The 25,548-nt window shown below is 37.3% G+C and overlaps 1 protein-coding gene and 1 long non-coding RNA gene across 3 annotated transcripts in view; one reads left to right on the top strand and one right to left on the bottom strand.

Moving 5' to 3' along the window:
* Window positions 1-1,381: 1,381 nt before the first annotated feature.
* On the top strand, window positions 1,382-25,019 carry LOC107582774 (uncharacterized). The gene is made up of 3 exons (XR_001608975.1): window positions 1,382-1,395; window positions 9,349-9,354; window positions 24,949-25,019. It is a non-coding gene; the product is annotated as an uncharacterized lncRNA (long non-coding RNA).
* Window positions 22,650-25,548, bottom strand: part of LOC107582773 (protein phosphatase 1B-like) — a 46,126-nt gene continuing 43,227 nt past the window's right edge. Inside the window, exon 6 of one of the 2 annotated variants that reach the window (XM_016268773.1) lies at window positions 22,650-23,957. In XM_016268773.1, the coding sequence (XP_016124259.1) occupies window positions 23,928-23,957 (30 nt within the window). In that variant the 3' untranslated portion in view covers window positions 22,650-23,927. Of the gene's footprint in view, window positions 23,958-24,843 lie in introns of those variants that run through there. The other variant, XM_016268774.1, reaches the window with a different exon arrangement.

The following is a 25,548-nucleotide window of genomic DNA, read 5'->3' on the forward strand; positions in this document are numbered from 1 at the left end:
ATTAGTAGTATTATTATTAATAATACTAATCATATTTACCACCACCATTTATGGTTAAGTATAAAATGCTCAAAATATTAATTTTATTTATTATAAAAAAAAAGAAAAAAAGAATACTGAATATAATAGAGTATATTAGTATATATATATTAAAATATATTTTGCATTAAACTTTATATATTATTATTATTAATATATAATTTCAGAGATTAGGGTCTGTTTTTTTTTTATATAGAATTAATTCACTAGCATTTTCCCAATTTGTCTAATGAGATCAAATAGATTTTTATGTTTTTCTTCTTGCACACTCTATTAGATTAAAGACAAACCCATTCAAAACATCTGAGTCAATCCTGCACTGATACATACTGATGTTCTTTCTTTAAGAGGATTGGGCAAATGTTTAACATTTCAGGTTTTAAAATGATTTAGTTAAAAATTACTGTAAATTTGCCATGAAATTTGACTGATGTTATTGTGGCTGTTTTTAATTAGAGGGAAGCTTAAGGTTAACAAACAAATATCCAAAAACAAAAACAGCTGTCTGGTGTGCCACGCACATCTGTTTCCTGACCAAAGAGATTAGAGTCTTCACCAGACACTCACATAACATTCAATACCTCACAGACTGTACCATAAACCCCAGCAATCAAAAAAACAATTCTTTTATGCCAGTCAAAATCATACAACATGATAACAGATTGCTCCTCCATCACACATGGCCGGTGCAAATTTCCATGTGAAAACAGTCAAAAACATAACGGATGTAATCATTGGCAGAAAAAAAAACACGCACATACAGATTCAATTTGCGATCTTGATTTTCAAGTGCAAAAATGAGAAATGAGTGACGAAAATTTGAACATGGCTTCTCCCTCTTCCACTCTCTCTGGCTATGTGCGTGTGTGCCTCTAAAAAGGGTTACAAATGAGACCAGCCCCCAGAGAGTATTCAATTTGGTCCTTATTTTCTCAGACAAATGTGTCGCTTTATCAAAGTGAATAGTCCAACCCAGGAAAGATAAACAATAATCTCATTCAGCGCTTAATGTTTTCCCCTTGCACTGCACCTAACTCAGCCCTCTCTTATCTCACAGCCAGGGTGCCAAGGGTCTTGGCGTAGATTAGCCAAAGGCATCAGACAGATAAGGACTATTAATCCAAATTGCATATGAAAAATATTAAAGCATTATGATGCATTAATCTAGTCATTGCATTATTTATCTTAATCGTTGAGTGGCAGTGTGTGAGCTACTCGGCACAATGAGAGAGGACACCTCATCGTGTGATGGGTTTGAGAGGAATTAAACCACCCGTATCAAAGACCTCCGGCGATATTAGCACCCGCTTTCATTCCCAGCCCCGTTCCGGGTGTTTCCAAACATATTAAACTACTGTACGTTACATGTAAGGGATGACAAGTTGAAGAACACATCATTAAATGCATCTGTCTGTCAGTACCCCCCGTACCAAGCGATCGGCCCCTCGTCTAGGGGGGATTCTCAGCAGGGTAGGGGAGGAACTGTCAGGTCATCTCTGATGTCTGCCACACTGGCCGCACATCTCCCCATAATCTGCCCTAATCTCTCGCCCGCTCACCTAATCAGAGCAATGAAACCTGAGTGATCGGCCGGAACAATGGGCGAGAAGAGCATTTGCTAAATTACTCTGCTAAAATCATATGGTGCTGCTTATTCAGACACTTATTCCAGTCAGTTATGTTACCAGTTGATGCTCTAACCCATTAGGTGTTTATGGGTATGTTTGCTCTTCTGGAACTAATGGGGTTGACAGGGTTTTTTCATTCACTGTCACTGAATAGATTATAATCTTGTGATCTGCATTTCTGGTGAGCTCTGCTTTGTTTACATCTCAACCATGACTTGGGTATTGGGTTTTAGTCCTTTCTCAAGCAAATCGATTTGACAATGAATCTGATATTTAATTTCCATCCCATTAAAGGAATTTTCTGGGTTCAGCTCAAATCATCAGAATTTGTGACAATTTTGATAAAAATATTTTTTTCTCTTGTGTGTTTTTTAAGGTCATTTGAGTTTTTTTCTGCATTAAAATGACATTTTACAATTTAATTTTATAATTTAAGGTCATTTGAGAGTTTTAAGAGTTAGGCATTATAAAGGCAATGAAGTTGTAAAATTGCATATAACAAAAATATATTGGATATTGCATAATACAACTGTATACTTTTACACTAAAATCATGTTAACTACAGTGTTGTTTATGTTTCATGGATTTACGATTTAGTTTTTGTGTTGTTTATGGATTGGCCCCATTCACTTCCATTGCAAGTCCCTCACTCTACACTCAAAAATAAATGTTCCAAAAGAGGTGTTTTGCAGTAATGCCATAAAATAACAATTTTGGGTTATCTGAATAACCTTTCAGTGAACAGTTCTTAAAAGAATGATAATTTTTCTTAGTGCAAAGTACATTGTTTTAATATGAAGAACCTTTTTGCACTATAAAGAGCTCTTTGCGTTATTCATGGAACCAGTAAAGAACATTTATTTTTAAGAATGTAACCTAGATTCTTTTTAGTTTTTTCAAGTGCTGTTGATTGAGCTTAACTTCTATTGAACCCAGACTATTCCTTTAAGGAATTTCCTCAAAAAAAAAATACAGCTTGCATTTTCCAGAGGCAGCTCATGTGTCTAAAATGCTCTAGTATAGTTTTCCACTTTCACATGTATTTGGAGCACCACAACAATAGTGGGTTTTCACAGGAAAGCCAAGGCTGTGTAGTTACACTGAGCGGAGTGTTTCAAAATGTCCTTTGCATTAAAGAAACAAAAAATTACTCATACGCCAGATCATCTAAACCCTTGAACAGATGGAAGGTATAAAATGTATGTGTGCATGTGTGAGAAGAATCATCATATTTTGCCACCATTGCCGGCGGTTCTTCCCTGACCACTGATGCATGAAGATGTTTAAAACAATGAAATAATGCTGTCACATCAGACCAGAAGGGAAATAACGTGATGCAATATCCTTTGTTACGGGGACCATCTGATAACTGTCATTCTCAGGTGCTACATGGGGGCGAAGTTGCCCCCGGGCACCGACGGGGTGGCAGAAATGTGCTTCCTTATGGCTTTTGCCCAATGTCACCACATGTGTCACATAATCAGAGCGTCACAGCATCAAAACCGACAGCAAGGCCCCTTTTCCCTCACAAATGTTCCCAAGCCACCTGCATGTTAATCATTGTCCTTCATATTTCAACCCGTCTCAATCTAAATCGTGCTTACTCTAAACCATCACAGTTCCTCACTGAGTAAAGGGAATTTGAACATCACCCCTGAACTCTCGGAGAGGAAGCTGTGATCACACTGCCGGGCTCTGATTAATAATCACTCGTTATTCACACTCACTACACTAAAATTATGCCTGGGGGAAATAATATTTCTGCCCACTGCAGGGTGCCCCGACCAGCCCCCCCTTCAGCCAATCATGCTGCAAACTTACGGCCCCCTCAAACGACATGCTCCGACGGTGCTCCTAATCTGCAAAGACAACAATGGAGACTAATTACACGTTTACGTCTTCAGTCTCTGCTCTGAGTGTAAATACATGACAAGGAGGGAGTGGAGGAAGAGGAGGAGCACTGCTCAACAGTTCAAAGTCAAAAGCTCTCTGAAGGACACAATGAAACACTTAAACACAGATCCTCAAGTCAAACATATTTTTTCACCCACTCAAATTCAGCTCAGTGCAGCAGTACATATTCAGATGCTCCGATAGGATTGTTCATCTGGCTTGAACTGTATCTGTGTCGGTGAGGAAAAAATGGTCACAAATCCTGACAATCTGGAGGCGCTTTTCTGTCCTTATGTTCTTTTTTTCTTACATTCTAATCATTAAGTCACATCCGTCAATAGCTTTATTATCTGCTTGCCTGCGAGCCTCTATCTTGCTATCGCCCTGTAGAGTAATTGCATTGTGACAGGGGATGATGGGGACTGAAGAGCCTTTCATTTGCAGGTTGGCGTTTATCAGTCAGAGCCATCACACGGGGCTGTCACTCTGCCATCGGCTCGCTCGGCCTGTCTGATGTCCTTCATGTAACTTTGCACGGACAGCAATTTTTTCATTTTGGCCTCTTTATCCTGGTGTTTATAAAGGTGTGTGTTTGGGCGGGGGACAGAATTCAAGAAGGATCCTGGATTAATATCAACATAATTAAAGGCATTAAAAAGTCTGAGACCAGTAGAGAGGCATTTTTTCAGTTGAATACAGTTTTTTTCCCTTTGCAAATGATACAATTAACATCAATTTCAATAAAAATGTGAATAGAAAAACGAATGATACTATATTAATATTTAATATGTGCATGAACCCTGTATGTTTGTGTTGATCATGTTCTTCAGCATGATTTGAGAATAATCCAAAGGGCATCTTGTGCTTCAACGGAAGAAAATCACAACTTTAACCTAGCTTAATATTTCTTATTCATTTTACACAATAATTCGATTTTTAAATGCAGCAACCAGTGGGTCCCCAACAGCTGGTCGTCATTGACTTCCTTAAAGCGGAAAAACAACTATAGAAGTCAATAGGAAACCAGGAACTGTTTGGTTACCCACATTCTTCAAAATATCTTCTTTTGTGTTCAACAGAAAAAAGAAACTTATACAGGTTTGGAACAACTTGTGGGTGAGCAAATGATGACAGAATTTTCATGTTTGTGTGAAATATCCCTTTAAGTGAATTTTCAATGTGCTATCAGAGTTTTGGACCCAACTGCACTATACAAATTTCTAAATTGCCTTTATAAAGCAAAACAAAAAAAAGTCTACAGGAGTTTTTACTCCCTCTTTCTCATCTGGAATGGACCGATTGTTACGTGTACAGGCACTCATGAAGACTGGAAATTAAAAAGTAAATGTGTCAATCAATAGCTCTGGCACAATCGTGTCACAGTCCTCCTCAGCAAAACGTTGATCTGAGTGCCTCGGAATAGAAATCATTGATTTATGGTCTTCCATCACTTTGTCCCTCTTCCCCTAGTAAATCCTCTCTACATTCCCCTCTCTCCTTTGTATTCATGCCCTTTAACGGTGCCCAGGTTCAAAAGAATTAACCTTGATTGGGATAATTGAGCCCAGGCCAAATTGGATTGATTGTGTTTTATGAACCTATTCTCTTCTTCTCAGTCGCTAGTCCCCCCTCCTTCCCTTCTCGTCTCTCATTCACTGACAATTTACCTCGCCCTTTTCTAGGTGTCATCATCACAGCCAAGATTTCATCTTTGTCCTTTTCTGTTCTTTTACTATGATTTGAACAATTCAATGCCAAAGCAGCCACTGTAAGACAGACATTGTGAGATTGCTATAGCGCAGGACTTTGCTTTTGTACAGGACATTCTGGACAAATGTTGAATGACAGCTATCTATTTGTCTTCTCCCTCTCTGAAGGAATAGCCATGTTACAAAAGCTCAACACCACTCCTGGAGCAACAATGCTGGACTGACCTTCAGCTGGTAGTATAGAAATGGGAATGGTGAACAATTTAATGATTCAGGTTATTCAATGGCTTAATCAAGGCTTCTTTTAGCATTTTGAAGTAATAAATATTTGTGAAAAAGAAATGCTATTCCATTGCCAAATTATCAAATGATTTCCTCAATAAATTCAAAAACAATTATTGCAAAAGATGTCTTTACACAGACTTAATTACTATCCTATTCTGTCTTTTTAGAGGCGAGATAAATGCAATCAAATAACTGCACTTGTTGGTAAACTAAACAGCAATACTAAACAAATTAAAGCGTGCTAAAATAATTAATTAGCTACTATTTGTAAAATACTGCCGCAAAATACATAATGCATATCTTTATACACTGTCATATCAACAACCCGTCAGTAACTACTGATTTAATTCTCAAAGTTAAGCTGTAAGCTGTATGATTCACCAAAAAAGAAAAAAAAGGTTAATATGATTTATTCATTCAGGAATCAGACTACACTAGTTGCACTGCATGGGGTTGATTCACTAAAAAGAATCGGTTTATTAGAATCATTCGTTTGGGATTGAACAACACCAGTTATGCTGCATGGGGTTGATTCACCAACAAGAACCAATTTATAAGTTATTCATTTAGGAATTGGACTTCACTAATTGCATTTATTGAATTCACTATAAAGAGTCGACACAGAGTCATTCGTTCAGGAATTGGACTACACTACTGGTTGCACTGTATAAGTTTGATTTACTAAAATAACTGATTCATAAGAGTCATTTGTTAGTAAATTGGACAACACTGACTGAGCTGTACGTTTTGAATTCACTAAAAACAGACAGATTCATAAAAGTAATTATTTCAGAAATACGAGTCATTTGGGAATCAGACTACAGTTTGATTCAGTAAATTCATAAGAGAGATTTTTTTTGTGAATCGGACTTCACTAGTTGTGCAGTATGGGTTGGATTCAATTAAAAGGACCTATTCATAAGAGTCATTTTTTTGGGGGAAATGGACTACATTAGTCCCATTGTGTGTTTTGAGTTCACTAAAAAGAACCAATTCATAAAATTAATTTGTTCGGCAGTCAGACATCAATGGTTGTGCTGTTGTGTGTTATGGATTTATAGCAGTTGTGGTATTGCATGGCTGACGAATAAGTAATGAGTCATTCAGTTCCAGTGTGTTTATTATTATTATTACTTTTTTTTTAAATGGAATCGATTCTGAATAAGAACGGGTTCTCGATTCCCTATCTTAATCAATACCCAATGCAGTCCACTCACTGGAGAAAGAAACGTTCTCATAGCTTTCTCAACTTTCATACAGTTTGAGTCGTGAGGGACAAAATAAGAATTTCCTCATGACGACACATGGCAGACTGTGTGAGTGTGTGTATACCCATAAGTGGCTGGGCCACACTGAAAAGTAAAGGAAGCAGGCAGTCAATATCATAAGCGGCTTACAAGCAGGCGTCCACTGCCTCTCACAACAGATAGAGAGAGTCTTGTATAGCAGCCCTCTCTGTCAGCTCAAGATTAGTGGCAGCGAGAGGGATTTCATCACCTTTATTCAGAGCGGAAAAAGGAAGGGAAGATTGCTACTCTGGAAATGTGCATGCACAAACTACTGTAACCATCCCTCCTTCCCCCCCCTTTCTGAAAAAAAATTGCTCTATCCGTTCTCCACAGAGGCCCATGATTGCTCCACACTTCACTGGACTTGAGAGGCAAAGCCGGAAGGACAATAAGCCACAGCAGATACATTAAAGGCCCTCTAACACTGTCCAGGTTACTGACGGATGAGTTTCTGATAGCGGAGAGAGGGAACAGGTGAGGAGCTCTGCGCTGAATGTGTGCGATTACAGAACCTCATGAACCTGCACAGCCTCACACAAAGCTGAGAGAGGTCTGTAGCGTCCCTGATTATGGAGAAGCTTTCGGCAGAGCAATATACAGTATCTCCAGCATGCCATATTCAAATGAGGAGTCTAATGGAGCAAAAAAGTGGGTGGGAAGTGGTTAAGAAATAAATAAGTGATGCAGGTGTTGGGAATGTAAATGCATTGAGGAAAAAAGTAAGCTAAGCTTCAGTCAGCCAGTCTGCTTGGCAAAGCACATCCTTACATAGAGGTAGGCTAAAATCATTTCAGCTTCAATAAACTAACCTCCATCCTTCCCCGTCGCACACGCACCCTCTCAGAGGAGCCGAGGGGAGATCATTCACATCAGCTTAGGTCAAGGTTTTTGAAGCTGTTCGGAGTGTCAGAGACCTCAGGGGCTCAATCGACGAACATATCCCACAGTTCTCTCAGAGACGGACAGACAGGCCCATCTCTACTTCCTCTAGAGTCAAAGTGGACTTTACTTAACTTAATTTTACTAGTTGACCTAGCAGACCTGCAAGGTTTGAATCAGAACGTCTCCGGGCACTCATTTAGCAGAGCTAATCTTCTTAAAAGGTCAGACAAAGAATCGTTTCTCAAAGTGTTTTGAGATGGCACAGTGCACATTCACTGTCTGCCGGAAGAAACACGCCAAAGCAAATCAGCCGGCAGTGCAGCTGTACTCACCTCTTCAAACATCACAGTAACCACATATTTTCAGTCCTGTCTGACTTGACCTTGTCCAGATTTTTCTAAGCACTGATGACTGCCTTTATGATCTAAAGCTCTCTTTTTGTATGAAAAAGCCGGCCTTTGGATGACAGGGGAGGCAAAGATCAGAATATTGAAAGAAATGTGTTACTCTAGTTGGACTCATCATGAATTGTCTCTCCCATTCTCTTGATCTTTTACATTCTCTACTGTTTCTTTCAGGTTAATTGCCTGTTAACCCTCCACTTACAGTAATTACTGGCCCCAATTACCATCTGACAGAAGTGCAGGACGACTGGGAGAGAATATATATTTTTCCCCCTTATTTTTGATTACTTTCATCTAATATCTCTAGTTTGTACAGACATATACTTAGGATAATTAAATTTAACATTTTTAAGGAAGGGACATTCATCTGTTTGACACCAAAGTTACAAATATCTTCCAAATTGAAAAAAATAAGTCAGTATACAATACTGGTTCTCATTAAAATACCCCTGCTTCCAAATTTAGGGGAATAACAGCATTTATAAAAAATAAAGGCTCTTAAATGGTTCTTTGTTGAGGTTCCATGAAAAACCTCTAATATCCACAAATATTACTTTTTTTCATCCCACAAAATGTTCTTTGTACACTATAAAGGTTCCAAAAGTTTTTTTTTTGTCAGCTATGCCACATTCTTAAAACATTAAAATTGTAAAACGGGGGTTTCGCAGCAATGCTACAGAAGAATCATTTTGGGTTCCAAATAGAACCTGTCCGTGAACAGTTAAAAGAACAAAATTTCTTTTTAAGAATCTAACCTTTTCCACTATAAAGAACCTTCTATACAATGGAAAAGTTCCATAGATGTTAAAGGTTCTTCATGGAACTATAAACGCCAATTCCTCTACTTTTAAGAGTGCATAGAACTAATTTAGGTTCTCCAAAGAACCTTTCTAAAACAAATTCTTAAAAGAACCGTTTTTTTTCTTAGTGTGAAGAAGATTTCAATAATAACCTTTTCTACTCTAAAGAACCTTTTATGTTACGGAAAGGTTCCATGGATGCTTATGAAACCATAGATGCCAATAAAGAACCTTTATTTTTAATAGTGAAAAGTGGTTCTTTAGATGACAAAAACCTTTTTTTTTAAGGTTTAGGTTCTTTGTGGAACCAAAAAAGGTTCTTTGTGGCATCTTTATGTTTAAGAGTGTATAGCAGCATACATCCTGTTCAGTGTACATTCTGTATACGTTTTTCCTTTTCACAGTGATTTGCAATAAAGGTTAATGTACGTCAACAGTATTTAAAACAGGATAATGTAACTCTCCAAACGAGAGCAGGCATGCACACTTCTTTAGCTTTGCTCGGTTGTTACACAGTACATATAAGTGCAGAAAACCAAACAAGAGCTGAAGAGTCGACAACCCATTTTTTCTTCAATGGTTAAAATGGATCACGAACAAGCAGCTACAAAAACACAACGAAAGTCTGAGATAAGCCCAAGTGTTTGGTTTGACATTAAATAGAACTTACAGAGGACATGATGTTTTAAATGAAAACATAACTGCTTTTTTGAATATTTTATCTGCAGAAATGATTTTGTCAAGAGTGCTGAAATGGCTCCCAGGGACCCTCGAGCACTTTGCATTTTCCTGCCTTTTCTTTCCAGCTATTCCCCACAGACGCGTCTTCGTCACTGCCTGGCAGATCCAACATTCACAATTTTCCACCTCCATACACCCCTAATTACAGGAGACACAACTGGCACAAAAACTTGCAAGACTGTAAGTGTAGCTAACTTGCAGTGTAACAGTTGTCACTGATATAAGAATGATGTCTTTAAACAATCACAGAATTTGGTGGAATACTGAGAAACACTTTACAATAAGGTTCAATTCATTAACATTAGTTAATAAGCGAAGTAACAATTAACATTTTTACAGTATTGAATGTTGTTTAATGTTTAATTATATACAAATATTTTTCATTCATAACTCATTTTCATAAAGTTATTTATGTCATTTGAAATGTTAAATATATATACATATATATATATATATATATGTGTGTGTGTGTGTGTATATAGCCTATATAAAAACATTAACAGATTAATAAATGCTTGTTTATTGTTAGTTAAAGATACCAAATGCATTAAATGATAATAAAGAATTTAACCTTACTTTAAATTGTCAGTTTGTGTGTTAAAAAGCATTAACAATTAAGTGTTTAGACATTGTTAAGAGAAATCACACAAAACCTCATTTCTATTTACATTTTCCAAAACAAGAGCTCATTTAGTAGGCAAAAATAGTCTTAAAATAACTTAAAATGAATGTTTACTGTTTTCAACATAAAGGTTTACTTCCAAATAGCCAGAAAGCAGCATTGCACACAGTGGAGACGTCTTGTGTATAAACCTGTTTTTTTGGCATCAGTATGTCAAAACTGTACTTTTACTTTGGCAAGATGAGCGAAAGGAAACATAAAAGGATTCCTGAGACCATTTACAACTACAAATGGTCAGAATTTTGCAAAGCCACTCAAAATAAGGTCATCAGAGCTGGCATGTGAAAATACCTTCAGCTGATTTCAACTATGGCTAAGGGCTATGTTCAATCTGCTCTTTTCCTTCTCATCTTGCTGAACTAATCATAGAATGACAGGACGCAATCTAAAATATTATCTTATGAAACGAAACGAACATGAGAGTGCCATTTTTAGATCTGAATTTAATTTGCAACACAATTCCATGATTTCACAGCTCCCATATTCTTCCTTATTACTTTGATTTGGCGTTCTAACAAAAATGCTCAGAGAACGGTCATGTGCTCCACTCAAGGTTAATGGATCTGCAGCTGTACAGGCAATCTACAGAGAGAAAGATGACCTCTTGTATTATGAAAGGTTTATTGCTTTGCGAGATCTAACGTTGCCTATTTGGTTCAGTCTAGCTACTGGCATTCACCTTTTGGCCTATTGTGACATGCAGCTGCAGGAAAGGACAGTGTCTATATGTACACTGTTCAGCAGAGCACATTGCAATGAAAAGCCTATCAAATGCTTTACCCAGCTATTTTTTTATCCTCTTTGCTGAGTATTTCTGATTTCAACATCTTTTCAACAAAAAGCATCATACTGCTACATTTACTACTTTATTCAGATTTTTATACAGTGCAAAAGTCCACATGCTTTGAGGCATTCAGTAAGGTTGTGTTAGAGGGGAGAGCGACTAAGTGACCACATAAATATGCACATAGAGAAAACACACACACACACACAAACTCTCTCTCTCTCTCTCTCACACACACACACACACACACACACACACACACAGCACATGTGGAATATCTGCAATCAGCATCCAACTGTTCTGCATTCCCTCCCACCCTGTTAAAAACATATATATATATATATATATGTGTGTGTGTGTGTGTATATAGCCTATATAAAAACATTAACAGATTAATAAATGCTTGTTTATTGTTAGTTAAAGATACCAAATGCATTAAATGATAATAAAGAATTTAACCTTACTTTAAATTGTCAGTTTGTGTGTTAAAAAGCATTAACAATTAAGTGTTTAGACATTGTTAAGAGAAATCACACAAAACCTCATTTCTATTTACATTTTCCAAAACAAGAGCTCATTTAGTAGGCAAAAATAGTCTTAAAATAACTTAAAATGAATGTTTACTGTTTTCAACATAAAGGTTTACTTCCAAATAGCCAGAAAGCAGCATTGCACACAGTGGAGACGTCTTGTGTATAAACCTGTTTTTTTGGCATCAGTATGTCAAAACTGTACTTTTACTTTGGCAAGATGAGCGAAAGGAAACATAAAAGGATTCCTGAGACCATTTACAACTACAAATGGTCAGAATTTTGCAAAGCCACTCAAAATAAGGTCATCAGAGCTGGCATGTGAAAATACCTTCAGCTGATTTCAACTATGGCTAAGGGCTATGTTCAATCTGCTCTTTTCCTTCTCATCTTGCTGAACTAATCATAGAATGACAGGACGCAATCTAAAATATTATCTTATGAAACGAAACGAACATGAGAGTGCCATTTTTAGATCTGAATTTAATTTGCAACACAATTCCATGATTTCACAGCTCCCATATTCTTCCTTATTACTTTGATTTGGCGTTCTAACAAAAATGCTCAGAGAACGGTCATGTGCTCCACTCAAGGTTAATGGATCTGCAGCTGTACAGGCAATCTACAGAGAGAAAGATGACCTCTTGTATTATGAAAGGTTTATTGCTTTGCGAGATCTAACGTTGCCTATTTGGTTCAGTCTAGCTACTGGCATTCACCTTTTGGCCTATTGTGACATGCAGCTGCAGGAAAGGACAGTGTCTATATGTACACTGTTCAGCAGAGCCCATTGCAATGAAAAGCCTATCAAATGCTTTACCCAGCTATTTTTTTACCCTCTTTGCTGAGTATTTCTGATTTCAACATCTTTTCAACAAAAAGCATCATACTGCTACATTTACTACTTTATTCAGATTTTTATACAGTGCAAAAGTCCACATGCTTTGAGGCATTCAGTAAGGTTGTGTTAGAGGGGAGAGCGACTAAGTGACCACATAAATATGCACATAGAAAACACACACACACACACACAAACTCTCTCTCTCTCTCTCTCACACACACACACACACACACACACACACACACAGCACATGTGGAATATCTGCAATCAGCATCCAACTGTTCTGCATTCCCTCCCACCCTGTTAAAAACGCAATTTCTCATGGAGTGGTGAATATGAAAAACAAACACACACGTAAATCACTTCCACCAGTAAATTACCTGAGTCCCGATTACATCTGACCTTTCACCCTGCTGTCAGTACCCAATTACAACCCCTCTCTGAGAACACGGCACAACCTTGGGATTGGTATGTCAAACACAACTTCTTGAATTCAGATAGAGCTACGCAAAATCTCTGAGCTCTGTTTGTGTGGTCTGCTTGTCATTTCTCTCATCTCATGACCTGGGAATTGTTCACCATTTGGGTATGTGCTGCCAACCAGTGAATTTTATGGCAGTGAGTATTTCATGCTCACATATTTACAGAATGTGTCCACTATATGGTGTAAAATATATGTTTAAACAATATAATTTTATATGTTTATATTTTAATGTGTTTAAACAATAAATATAACAATATAATTAAATTAATACAACTAAATAAATAACAAACTAGATCTGATCAAAACTGTGTACGATATTAAGATTTGCTCCAAGAGAATATGTCTTGAATTAGGTTATTACATCATTTGCAAATAGATTTTTTCTTTCCTTTTTAAGTGAAAACAAATCCTGCTTAAAACAAGAAGAAAAAAAATCAATGATATGAGAAAAAAACAACTTAATTCAAGAAAGATTCGGAAAACCATAAACATTTTTTTAATATAAAATCACATAAAATAATGATATATGTAATAATTAGATATATAAGAAAAAATAAAGATTTTTTTAAATGCACGGTGCCAAAGTCAAGTAAATTTTTTTTAGAGAAAATATATTATATATATATATATTATATAACATAATTTTCTTGTCTTTTTTGTCTTTTATGGTGTAAACACCCCTGCTTAAAACAAGGAAAAATAATTTGACAATGATATGAGAGAAAAATAAACTTAATTCAAGACATATTTTCTGAAAATTGTAAGCAATTTTGCTTCAAGTAAATAGATCTTGCTAAACAAGGCAAAAATACTGATTAAAACAATTTTTTTGCACGTCAAATCTACCATCTCAGACTTCAAGCAGTCATTATTGTTTAAACAAAACAATTAAGATTCTCCACATCTCTATTCTTTCTCACTATCCATCTCTCTGTATTTTCACACACACACTCTCTCCTCTGCATTGCTAAAGTGCTGCATTAATCATCTTAAGTCTCTGGTCAATATGCAGGCGAAGAGCAAAGCGGCTCAGCTCTCTGCTTATTTAACGGCTCAGTGCTTTTCCACCTCTGTGGATTAGAGAAGAACGACCTGCATTTACACATTTATTCACTCCACAGAGACCTGCTCATCTTCCACTCTTCACTATCAGAGAGAGAGAGAGAGAGTGACCTCACTGGCCATCAACTTACTGTGCAAAACACAGTGTTCTCCAGCTTGGCTGCCTGTGTGCATACTCCAGTGATACCGCTGGAGAACTCGATGGATTGAAACCACACAGTGGATTAAATTGCTCTGTTATGAAATTGCCCTAAAAGTGATAAGATGAACAGACACAAGGGGAACAGCCTTTAAACATAATGGCAGCTTGACAGACAGCGCAGCACTTAAATTTTAAGAGGCACTTAGGAGCAATAATTGAGTAATGTCTTCACACGCCATCTTTTTGAAGGGACGCAACAGGCTCGTCGTAGCTTTGACAGAACACAGAACTTTTAAAAAAAAGTGATGGTCATTGTTTTAATGTGTTATTTTTGCCAATCCTTTTGCGATTAGCTTGGTTCAGCCCGTCTTCGTTAACTGATATGTGCTCTTAAAACTCTTGGAAGTAACAGGGCGAGGGTTCAGGGGTGTCTACTTTACGCTGGTGCAAATTAGGGGCATATGCCAGGCCTGCATTTGACCCACATTTTGCCCGCACTGCGTCCTGTGCAATTACCCCATAGACTTACTGTATATACAACAACAGTTGAAACATTCTTCAAAATATCTGTAAAAAGAAAGTGTTCTGCAAAAGAAAGTCATACAAGTTTGAAATGTGTAAATGATGACAGAATTTTTATTTCTGCATAAACTGTCCCTTAAAACAAACACACACAAATGCACACTCCCTTGGTAGTTCGGTAGGCTAAGTGTGTTTTGCGCCTCAGAGTTTTTACTTTTAAAGTAAACTTTCCTCTGACCAGATTGCTTTTTGCTTTGAGGCACCCTGCAAATGAGCTTAGAACTAAAAGCCTAAATTAGAAGCTGTGACTGTTGCATGTTTACAAGACTCTTACCAACAGGAGCTGTCAGGTTCTCAATGACCACCAGAGGACCCCTAAATGAGCTTCCCATGCAAACGGTGGAGACTGCTGCCACCTCCTGGTGGCACACGGTGAAACAGCACTGCGCCTGCACTTCTGTGTCTGTTACTGGATTAAAACATTCCACACTGAACAGTAAAGCAGGATAAAGCACTGAGCCACACAGATCAGTAAATGTTCCGATCATTTGGAAGCTTCACTAATATGATTCAGGTCGATAATCCCTGTGACGCCCACAGGCTATTGGTACTTCATGGTACTGCTATTTCTAAACTGAAACTAAAGTGTGAGGCTTCATTGGTTATACACAGTGCTATAATATCTGAATGCCTTTTTTGCTGGTCTAAACGTAGGGGAGAACGGAGATCGTTGTAACACTGTCGCTTCAAACACTGAAAAAAAAAGAAGAAGAAAAACAAAAAAAGTGGTAGAGGGATCATACATGACCACCATTCTCTAGAAGTATCTGTGTACCAATATAAAGGGGGGGGAAAAGTGAGGTAAGTTTTGACATTTCACTTGTGATCATGCTATTAAATGGTAATTGACAGAACTTGTATCATCTTGATCAACCAATTCTCATTCAATTTGACAAGTTTAATTTAATTTGATGTAACACTACCAAGATTGGGTCAGTAAGACTGGAAAGAAGTCTCTTGTGCTCACCAAGTGCATTTATTTAAACAAAAATACAGCAAAACAGAACTGTTTTCTGTTTAAATAATTTATTCTTGGGATGGCAAAGCTGAATTTTCAGCAGCCATTACTCCAGTCTTTCCAGTCCAGTCATTCTATATTCATTATCAGTGTTGAAAATAGTTGTGCCGCTTAATATTTTAGAGATACTTTTTTTTTTACAGAATTCTTTAATGAATAGAAAATTCAGAAGAACAGCACTTACTTGAAATTGACATTTTTTTGTAACAATGTAAGTCCTTACTGTCACTTTTAATCAAATTAATGTATCCTTGCCAAATAAAATATATATATATTTTTATTTCTACCAACCCCAACATTTTGAACAGTACATTTTTTATATATTTTTCTGTATTAAAAAAAAAAACTAAAACAGAAAAACAGTAATATTGTGAAATATTATTGCAATTTAAAATAATTATTTTCTATTTTAATATATTTTAAGATATAAAATAATTTTGTGACACAAAGCTGAATTTTCAGCATCATTACTCCAGTCTTAAGTGTCACATGATCCTTCAAAAATCATTCTAAAATGCAGATTTATCATCAATGTTGGAAACAGTTTTGCTGCTTAATTTTTTTTTTTTTGGAACCTGTGATACTTTTTTCAGGATTTGATGAATAGAACGTTTCAACATTTATTTAAAATAGAAATCTTTTTTTTTTTAAGTTACTTAAAAAAAGTAATTAAAATGAAGGTTGAGCGGGGAAAGGTCTAAAAACAAAATTTGAAGGTGCAAAGTGTGAGGTAAACAGCACAAAAAACAGTTACAACAATTTAAAAAAGTGCTACAACCATCCTCAGACATTCTGTGGCATCTGTAGCTCATGCTGGCGGAAGAGGCTCACAGTCATCCCCTCTGCTCCTCATCGCAGCCTCTCAATATGACACCCATGTCCTGCTGCTACCTCTCCCTCCACCCCATAAATAAGATATATTGCCTTGTCTCCACACTCAGCTGTCATCATCTAAATTCATACGGCTCACAGGAGACACTCAGCATTGTGTTTCACAGTGACTGCCCAAAAGGAGCACACATTGTGTCCAGATAATGCACATACACAATTGGGCAATGTGCATTATAGAAGTGGATTAAGAGCATTCACGGAAGTGGCCAGAGGGCACCTCCAAAATGAAATGCTTCAGTTGATCTGAATCAAAACTATTTTTATCTCTCTGACAGCTGGCTGCAGGACACAGGGTCACATGACTAACAGGTTGGTGGACAAATCAAACGCAATGAAACTGTTGATTGCGAGTTTTTTGGCTAAACAAAAGTGCGTGACTCCAAGATGCCAAAAAAACGTACACCAGGCTTTAGCGTCTCCAAACCCACGGCTGTGGTGAAGTACAGTGTGTGTGGATTTGTTGCGCCGGCCTCCGCGGTGATCTTGTGATAATCCACTCCTCTCAGCAGCAAATGAGGTACAAAGAGTGAAAGAGAGAGTGAACCGGAGAGAGGGTGGCCTCAAGCAGTGATTACTCTATTTAATTCAACATGGTTTCTGAAGCATGAAACATGCTCGGCTCATAAATGACTTCCTCCTCTTCTCTCCTGTCTTCTCCAGAGCCTGTTCTAGCCTGCGGACTGAGGCTCCTGCACCTGATCGTATCTGCCTCTCTCTCCTCACTTACAAAAGAGAAGCCATAATATGGAGATAGATATTAGGAGCGCATTGGTCTGGTTCCCCAGGCTAGAGTACATCTGTGAACGAGAATATAAATACATTTTACACAATAGCATGTTCACTGATACTATAAAGTGACCATAGCACGGCTTTTCAAACTTCTTGAGACCAAGGATCCTCAAATAACCCGTCTAAAATAAAGACAGCTATGAATTTTCAAGTAAGCCTACAAATATATTCATGTGACAACATTTTTAAACTAACTGTTGTTTGTGAAATTCTTTTTAAATGTTAATCATGGAGTTAATTTAAAAGCTTGATTAACAACATATCTTAATTCTCAAATTAATATATTAAATCAACATAAAAAAAACAAGTAATATATTAGATTAATGTAATCAAATATATCACTTACGGAAAATATTCACACACTTAATATGACATTATACTTATAAAGTTATATTAAATCAGTATCTTTTAAAATAATTTATACGATTAATGTAATCTAATAAATACATCAGTTTTTATGCAATTAGTATATTGAAAATATGTACTAAATTATCTGTTTATATAAAATATGCAAGAAATATTTAGTTGCATATATTTGATTATAATAACACAATGTATTATATAATAAAGGAAAACTACACACAAAATACATTCATCTTATGTATTATAAATATTACAAAAATATGAATTAATTTATAATTAAACATTAATTCAATATATTATAATTAAGTTTTTAATTTATTCTATTAATTACATATAATAAATATATACATAAAAATACATACACTTCATATATATATACTGATATCTGTTTCTCTTTAAATTTCTTGCAGTGGATACCTGGGCCACAATTTGAAAACCCCTGGCCTACAGAACTACAGAGACTCTTAAAAACATGTTGCAGAGAGCACCAGGATGTCTTCATCTAGTTTAAGTGTGCAGAGTGGTTACACCACATATGGTGTCTTTTACGCAGCAGACGCATGTTACAGCATACATAGATTCTCACGCCCTATTAATTGCTAAAAAATTGCTGACAAACCAGATGAGCAGAGCAGAGACGCATGTGAATGGGCAAGCTTGTAATTGGAGCCTGGTGTACGTGAGCAGCTTATCCTACCTTTACAAACACACGGTCCTGCCCTGACCTCACAGGGGCTCCGAGGTGTCATGTTCTGATCCGCTCTCACCGGCATTCCTGCTCTTTTCACTTGACTTGACAGTGTTTTGTGGTGAATCGCATAATTAAGACAGGGATCTACAGAATTCAGTGACTAAACATAATTACTTCTCCCCTCCTATCCTCTCTTAATTCCTTCCTGCGGCCAGGGGTTTCGGCCTGGCTGGACAAACACAATGGGCTGTCATGTCAGGACAGCGCCGGCTGGTGGGCCGGTGGCTGAGAGGGAGGGCACATTCAGCTCCAATGGACGCTGCATGCTGAGACTCAGGGATATCCACTGACATAGAGGTGACAGCTCCGTGAGGGAGAAACAGAGAAAGACATAGCGGGGGAGAGTCGTAATTAACGTCACTTGACAAATACGGAGTCAGATAAGACTGAGAGAAAGTTTATCACACAAGTACATTAGCCGTACAACACCTGCTGCTCGCAAGAGCTGTGATCTTTGACGGTGACCTGCGAAAAAAAAGTAAAAATAAACTCTTGCCTCGATCCAAACATGCGGCATTCTGTTCCTAAACAATGATGTCTGAGAATTCACAGAGCAACTGTGTCTCAACAGGTAGGACCAAATCCTGCAGGAATGAAGAAAAGGTGGGGAAGAATACATGCGGGTTGGTGAATGTGGTTAATTAGAGCTGAATTACCTGGCTCTCGGTCCCCTGCTCTGTCCTCTCATTTCCTCTGTAATCCCACCAATCGGGCAGCGGTTAAGCTTCGGCCCCCAGGACGCACGGCTGTTCCTGCCCTGGGTGCATTCTTTCAACAGCTCATTTACTTCTGCAGTGTAACTAGGCTTTGGAAAAAGGGGTAATCCCTAACACCCCCACTATCCCAATCAACCGCTCAGACCCCCGTTGCTAACTCTATACACCCATGAGCGAAGATATTTTAGCAGGCCGTTACAAATGATGATGCTAGCTTTATTTATTAGATGTTTGAAAGAACACAAGAAACCAATGCACAGGCGAGCTAAACATTTAAGGGATTTTTAGCTATACAGTGAGGCAATTTGTTCGCTAAACAGTTAAGACATCTGCTACACCGATTATCTGTTTGTTTTTTTCTAGCGTGAATCTTCTCAATTGAGATTCGTGTCTGGAATTGAGCTGCTAGGAGTTTGATTTGCAGTTAAGAAGCCTTTTCTGTCATAGTAAGTGTAGTTCACACATTTCTATTCCATTGTTTTTATATGTAACCATGACCTTAACGGATGCATTTGACTGTTGCACTTGTGTCTTTTGCAGAGTCTAAAATGCCATTCTGCATTCAAATTAAAAGCTCAACTTTAAAAAAAAAAACTCCTCTTTGGACCTTGTTTTTTTGTTCCATTCTATTACCTCCCATCTTGTGTTTTTAAATGCAAAAACTTTTGAGTTAAGACGCGTTCCCAAAGAACACATTTTTGCATTCCACTCATTGCTTTTCCACTGTTTTTATATGGAAACGTGCTAAATGGACATGTTGCACTTGTGTCTTTTGCAGTGTCTAAAAGCGCATTCTAAAAATACAGCATGTAAATTAAAGGTTTAAAAAAAATTTAAATAAAAAAAAAAATGCTTCTTTAGACCTTTGTTTTTTTCTGTTCCATTACCCTGTCTTGCGTATTTAAATGTAAAAACGTGTTCTGTGTGATTGGCCTGTTATGCTGGCAAATCTTGTCAAAGAACATCATGTGATATGGGAAAAAAAACACATCAACCCCCACACCTGGTAAAGTCAACTTAAAGGCACAATTCATTCATAAATAAATAAATGACTCAGTTAATAAAATGTGTCCACACAGTGAAAGTTAATGGGGGTCCAAAACAACACTGGTCCCCATTGGGAAAAACTAAAAAACGGGGGGGAAAAACAAAGACAAAATATCTCTTTTTTATTTTTTTTAAATCTGTCTCCGGTTCTTCCTGCGTTGCTCCACACCAGGCATTTTACAACATTGTTATTTTTACATACAGCCTCTATCAACAGGTGTTTTGACTAAACTAGCTTCCCCATAACACTTTCCAGACCATTTAACCACCTTCCTTAATCTCCCAATCCACAAACCTGAAAGGCTGTGCGCAATCCAGTCAAGTTCCCCACCGCTTCAGCCTGAAGAGTGTGGATTACCTTAATCCACACGTTTGGCATCCTGATCCAGGGAAACAATACTGTGTAACCGTACAGGGACACTTTTTAGATGGGGGTGGGTCTATACTGGATCATTAAGGGGATTTAGACTTTGCAGTGGGAGACATTGTAATGAGGTACAGATGTAAAAAATAAATAAATAAATAAAATCGGTTCAGGATATCTCTGCTGTTGATTAGCAGAAGGGGTGAGAGGTGACGACCCCTCGACACCCCGCAGTCAGGTGAGCACGTGCAGTCAGCTGTGGTGTAATGCACTCTGTTCCTCATCTTTATCACATCATTTACACAGACTACCAGAGTAAAGTGACATAGATCCTCTTAATGAAACAGGATCTTTTCAGTTAAAAAAAGACAACCGTTTTTCACCAAGAGGAAATACACTGCTGCCTCTAAAGCTAAACCACAGTTTCTTTTTTTTTTATAATAAAATCAACTTAATTTTAATGACTTTGGGGAATGGAAAGACTCAAGACTTCCAAGAAAATTAAATGCTGCTTTAAAAAAAAAAAAAAGGGGGAAAAAGCCCTCAGTGGATCACAGCATGCTTTCTTATTCAGCACTCACAACTACTCTAACGAAAGTTTGACTCCTTTAACTCCGTTATCACGCCCTCTTGTGTCAATCCACTGACACTTATTTTTAACTTGATTGTTTCAGTCTCAGCTGCTTCCAGTTCTTTTAGCAGTGCAAAAACAGTCTGTTATGCTGCTTGATACTGCAGAGTGGTATTTGTTGTTCTACTTTATTATCATAATCATAAACGCACTGGTTTGTAACGCAAAGAGTTTTTAGAGGGCAACTTTAGAGGTCAGCAGTTGGACTCCGGGGAACTGATTTATATTTATTAACTTATAAACCTTTGAAGACAGACCAACTGTGAGTTATAAGGACAATCAATGGTATCTGCTTTTGTTGAAGTTACCCGCCTGCATTATTTTAACTTTAAAAAAAAATACTTTTCAACAGCATAATTCAAAGTTAAAAAAACAAACAAAAACACATTACCCATGATCCTCTTCTCAAATTACTTAAATGTTTATATATATATATATATATATATATATATATATATATATATATATGATTATTTTGTAATACATTTTAAATATATTGTTTCTATATAGTACAATCAATATCTTCAAATAAACTGGTTTTATATTTATCCTTTTTTTTTTGGTTGTCATTTGCAATGTTCCATGGTAATGTTCTTTCCATCATTAAAGCCCTTAAGTACAGTCCTGCACCTTTGTCTTTTTGTCCAATTTGCAAATACTTTTGCTTCGAATCAAAGTTTATAATGTTGTTATTCATCTCAGTTGGCTGGTTTGACTGGTTTCATGGCTTATAAATCTTAAAGGAAGACTGGGGAAAATACCTGAAGGACTCTGATAAAGTGGACAGACACTGTATAGAGGTTAATTGAAGGTATATGCTTTGGTGAAGCCATCAGCCAGCTTTATTTTAAAGGTGGGGTAAGCGATTTTTTAAAAATGCTTTAGAAAACTGATTCGGGCCAACTAGCAAAACAAACTTGTAGCCAGTCAGCAGTAAGGGGCATGTCTACTCATGATGTGGAGGAGAGAGCGTTCAGTGCACAGGACGGACATTTGCCTAGCCGACCCGAGCGACAGAAAGATGGAGATGGCGGATAAACAAAAGAGGAAAACGTCTGTGGAGCAAAAGAAGGCTTAAGGCAATAAGGCAAGAAGTAGGACCCGTGTAAATCTCGGATCAGCTTTCCAGCGCTGGAGAGAACTCAAGGAGCGGAAGGCTTGTGATCGGACGCTGAGGTTGCTTTGTTTCTTGTCGATAGGCGAGTAACACCGTGTGCGCGCCGCAACAGCTAAATTCTGTCTAGTACACTGGACACGACAAAGCGACCACTGAAAATCATTTGAAATTTGTGTCAATACCCTGTAAGTACACCATTACAGCATGGTTCACCTTTTACAGGCACGGTTCAAAAACAATCCTACATTAAGGATTACTTTAAAAAAATCAGAACCACTCATAATGAATATTCAAGAACCTATCAGTCAGTCTGAGAGAGCGTCCCCTCCCACTCTTTCACTCCGCTGTTAAAGGAGAAAAAAAAATATATAGCTATATACACATACATATTTCTGCAGTTTCACTTTAGAAATACTCTACCTTCTCATACATATAGTTTTTTTTTTTCAGTATTTTTTGTTTTCTTAATCAAATGTGAGTGCAATCAAACAATACCAACTACGCCATATAATCTGCAATAAAAAAAACTATTAAAATGATGAGTCAAAATGATAGAGGGGGAAACCTATTTGAAATTTGACTATTTTGTTAGAGAAAACCACAAACCAGAAGGCAAGCTGATGGGAATAAATCAGTAGGGAGAGCAGGGGATGAAGTGTGCTGCGAAAAAGAGGAGGAGTTCAGTTCTTATGTACTGTCTCTGAGGCGACTGTAAGGAAGTCACCGTGACAAGCTCCTCCAAATAAAGTTCTCTCCATTCAGAGAGTAATCTCCTGCTGTCAAGATTGAGTCTCAAGAGTGTCCTAGGCTTTTTTTTTTTTAATTTTCATGTTTAACAGCAAGCACCAAAATGAATGACACTAGAAGAAAGTTGCCTCTGCCCCAAAAGAGAAAAAGAAAAATCCACAACAGATACATTACATTTCTGTGGCTGCTGTCCAGCTGCTGGGATAGAGCCTGTAAGAGTCGCAGGGTTAAAGAGGGTGGCAGAAACGGTGAACAAGAACTGAGATCATGCCTCCAAAAAGCTGCACATGCGTGGTTGTGAAGGGGTTCAAAGAGAGCCGTGTCTGAACGAGGGTCCCTGTCCCTCTCAGAGCTCACTGGCCCCACCCTCCTCCAGCTGAGTTCAGAGTACACGCCTCAAAATTAACATCCAGCAACTTCTGCTTGAGCAGTCCCATCACTGCTCATAATCGACAGATTTCAGGAGGAAGGGGGGGTGGGGGGAGTAAAAATAAATCTCTCTACCATACAATGCAGTTCTAAAAAAAAAAAAAAAAAACCTTAAGATTTCTGTAGTTTTCTCATCTTTAAAAAACAAGCATATGTATTCCCAGACTCGTTGTTTGACATTTCCTATGACGCTCTCTGAATTAAAACCAAAAAAAGTGTGAGCAAGGGTTTTCTTGTGTGATTTGAGGACATACTCGTGTGGATTCAGAAGCCGTTGGGTGCTCGGGCTACCAGGGGTCGTCCAGGTCACCTCCGCTCTGCGACAGGGAGAAAACAAGAAAAGGAAAGAAATGAGCAAACAGAGAAAAATTAAAAGGGTAAAACACTCACTAGTAAGAACTGGGGATGTAAAAGAAACTATGAAACCTGTGAGGGTGTGAAAGACTAGAAAAGGAGAGAGAGGAAGATTTCCTAATTGTTGAATTCCATTTAACAGAAAATGAAGTCTGGTTTTACATAGTTCTGATTAAAAAAAAATTAAGTTTGGGGTCAGTAAGATTATTATTATTATATATATTTTTTTAAATAATACTTTTATCCAGCAAGGATGCAATACTTCACAATATTGTATTTTTGATCAAATAAACGCAATTTTGGTGAGCATAAGAAACTCATGCTCATCAATGTTTTTCAAAAACATCATATACAGACCCCAAACTTTTAAACAGTAGTGTAGGTGCCTCCGAACCTACAGGTGACTCCAAAGTAGACAGTGGGCCAAAAACCTAATAACATTAAAACAACATACAACCAAAACAGGAGTGGTTACATTAATCTGTGTACCAAAAAAAGGTCAATAAACACACAAAAATAAAAAAACAAATGGGTGGGAAAAAACCTGCAAGGACTGGCCAACATTCTTTTTCTGATATTAGTTGCATTTTCATATGAGAAGAAAACTAATTTCCCCCAGTCTAAAACCGGCTTTTAAACGATTAAGGCACATTTGAAGCTCACTTACCTCAAGCCTCAAACTTCCACTAACAAGCTCATGAGTAAGAACATAAGCCATGTCTGATTGTGAAGGATAGTTAGGAGTGAACAAGTTCTTACAAGAGCTGTAAAAAGCACTCATGAAACTATCAGCATTCTATGTGGTGGTGTCATCTCAAATTTAATAATGAATTGGAGCAAAGACAGATATTAATAGTTGAATTTGATTTATTTTGAATTTCAGCGTGAAACAAAATGTATACAACCCTTTGCCCAGAAAAAAAATGTAATAAAAAAAATCTGAACCCAAAGCAGCAAATACTGCTCTATAGACAATTAAGCTCTCTGATTCTGCTGAGCCTGTATTTTAGTAACATTGGTTTAATATAACAATGGCAGCATTATGCATGCACTTACGCTAACTGTTAAGAGGATTATACAGTTTGTGTTATGCATCAACTTCCAAATAAACAAAGTAATCAGCTTCAAATGGCTTGATAAAATCAGCCAAAGAAATCACAAAACAAAAGCAGTTTGGAACATCAGATATTTTGCGATAAGACATGATCCACATGGACAGAATTCAGCTTGCTTTCCATAAACTCGGGTCATAAGAATAAGAAAAGTGTGATAAGAAGCCCTGTGCAAATACTGCAGTGTACAGACATTCATGAATGATCATGTAGCAGCGTTGCCTAATTTATAGATTGCATTAAGTCCTTCTAAAGGTAAATCAGTCTGTATTGTCCCCTTTCAATGAATGACTTTGACGGTCATTGACTGACTGGATCAGCACAACAGACGAAAGGAGATTTTTGCAAGAACAAATGATTGTGTAAGCTTTCGTAATCTCATACGGTCCATGCTTATAAAGCCAGTGCATTTCCATTTTGTGCTTCTTCCTCAAGGACACAC

The sequence above is a fragment of the Sinocyclocheilus grahami genome, unplaced genomic scaffold (genome assembly GCF_001515645.1).
Source record: "Sinocyclocheilus grahami isolate Dianchi unplaced genomic scaffold, SAMN03320097.WGS_v1.1 scaffold47.1, whole genome shotgun sequence".
Classification (NCBI taxonomy): domain Eukaryota; kingdom Metazoa; phylum Chordata; class Actinopteri; order Cypriniformes; family Cyprinidae; genus Sinocyclocheilus; species Sinocyclocheilus grahami.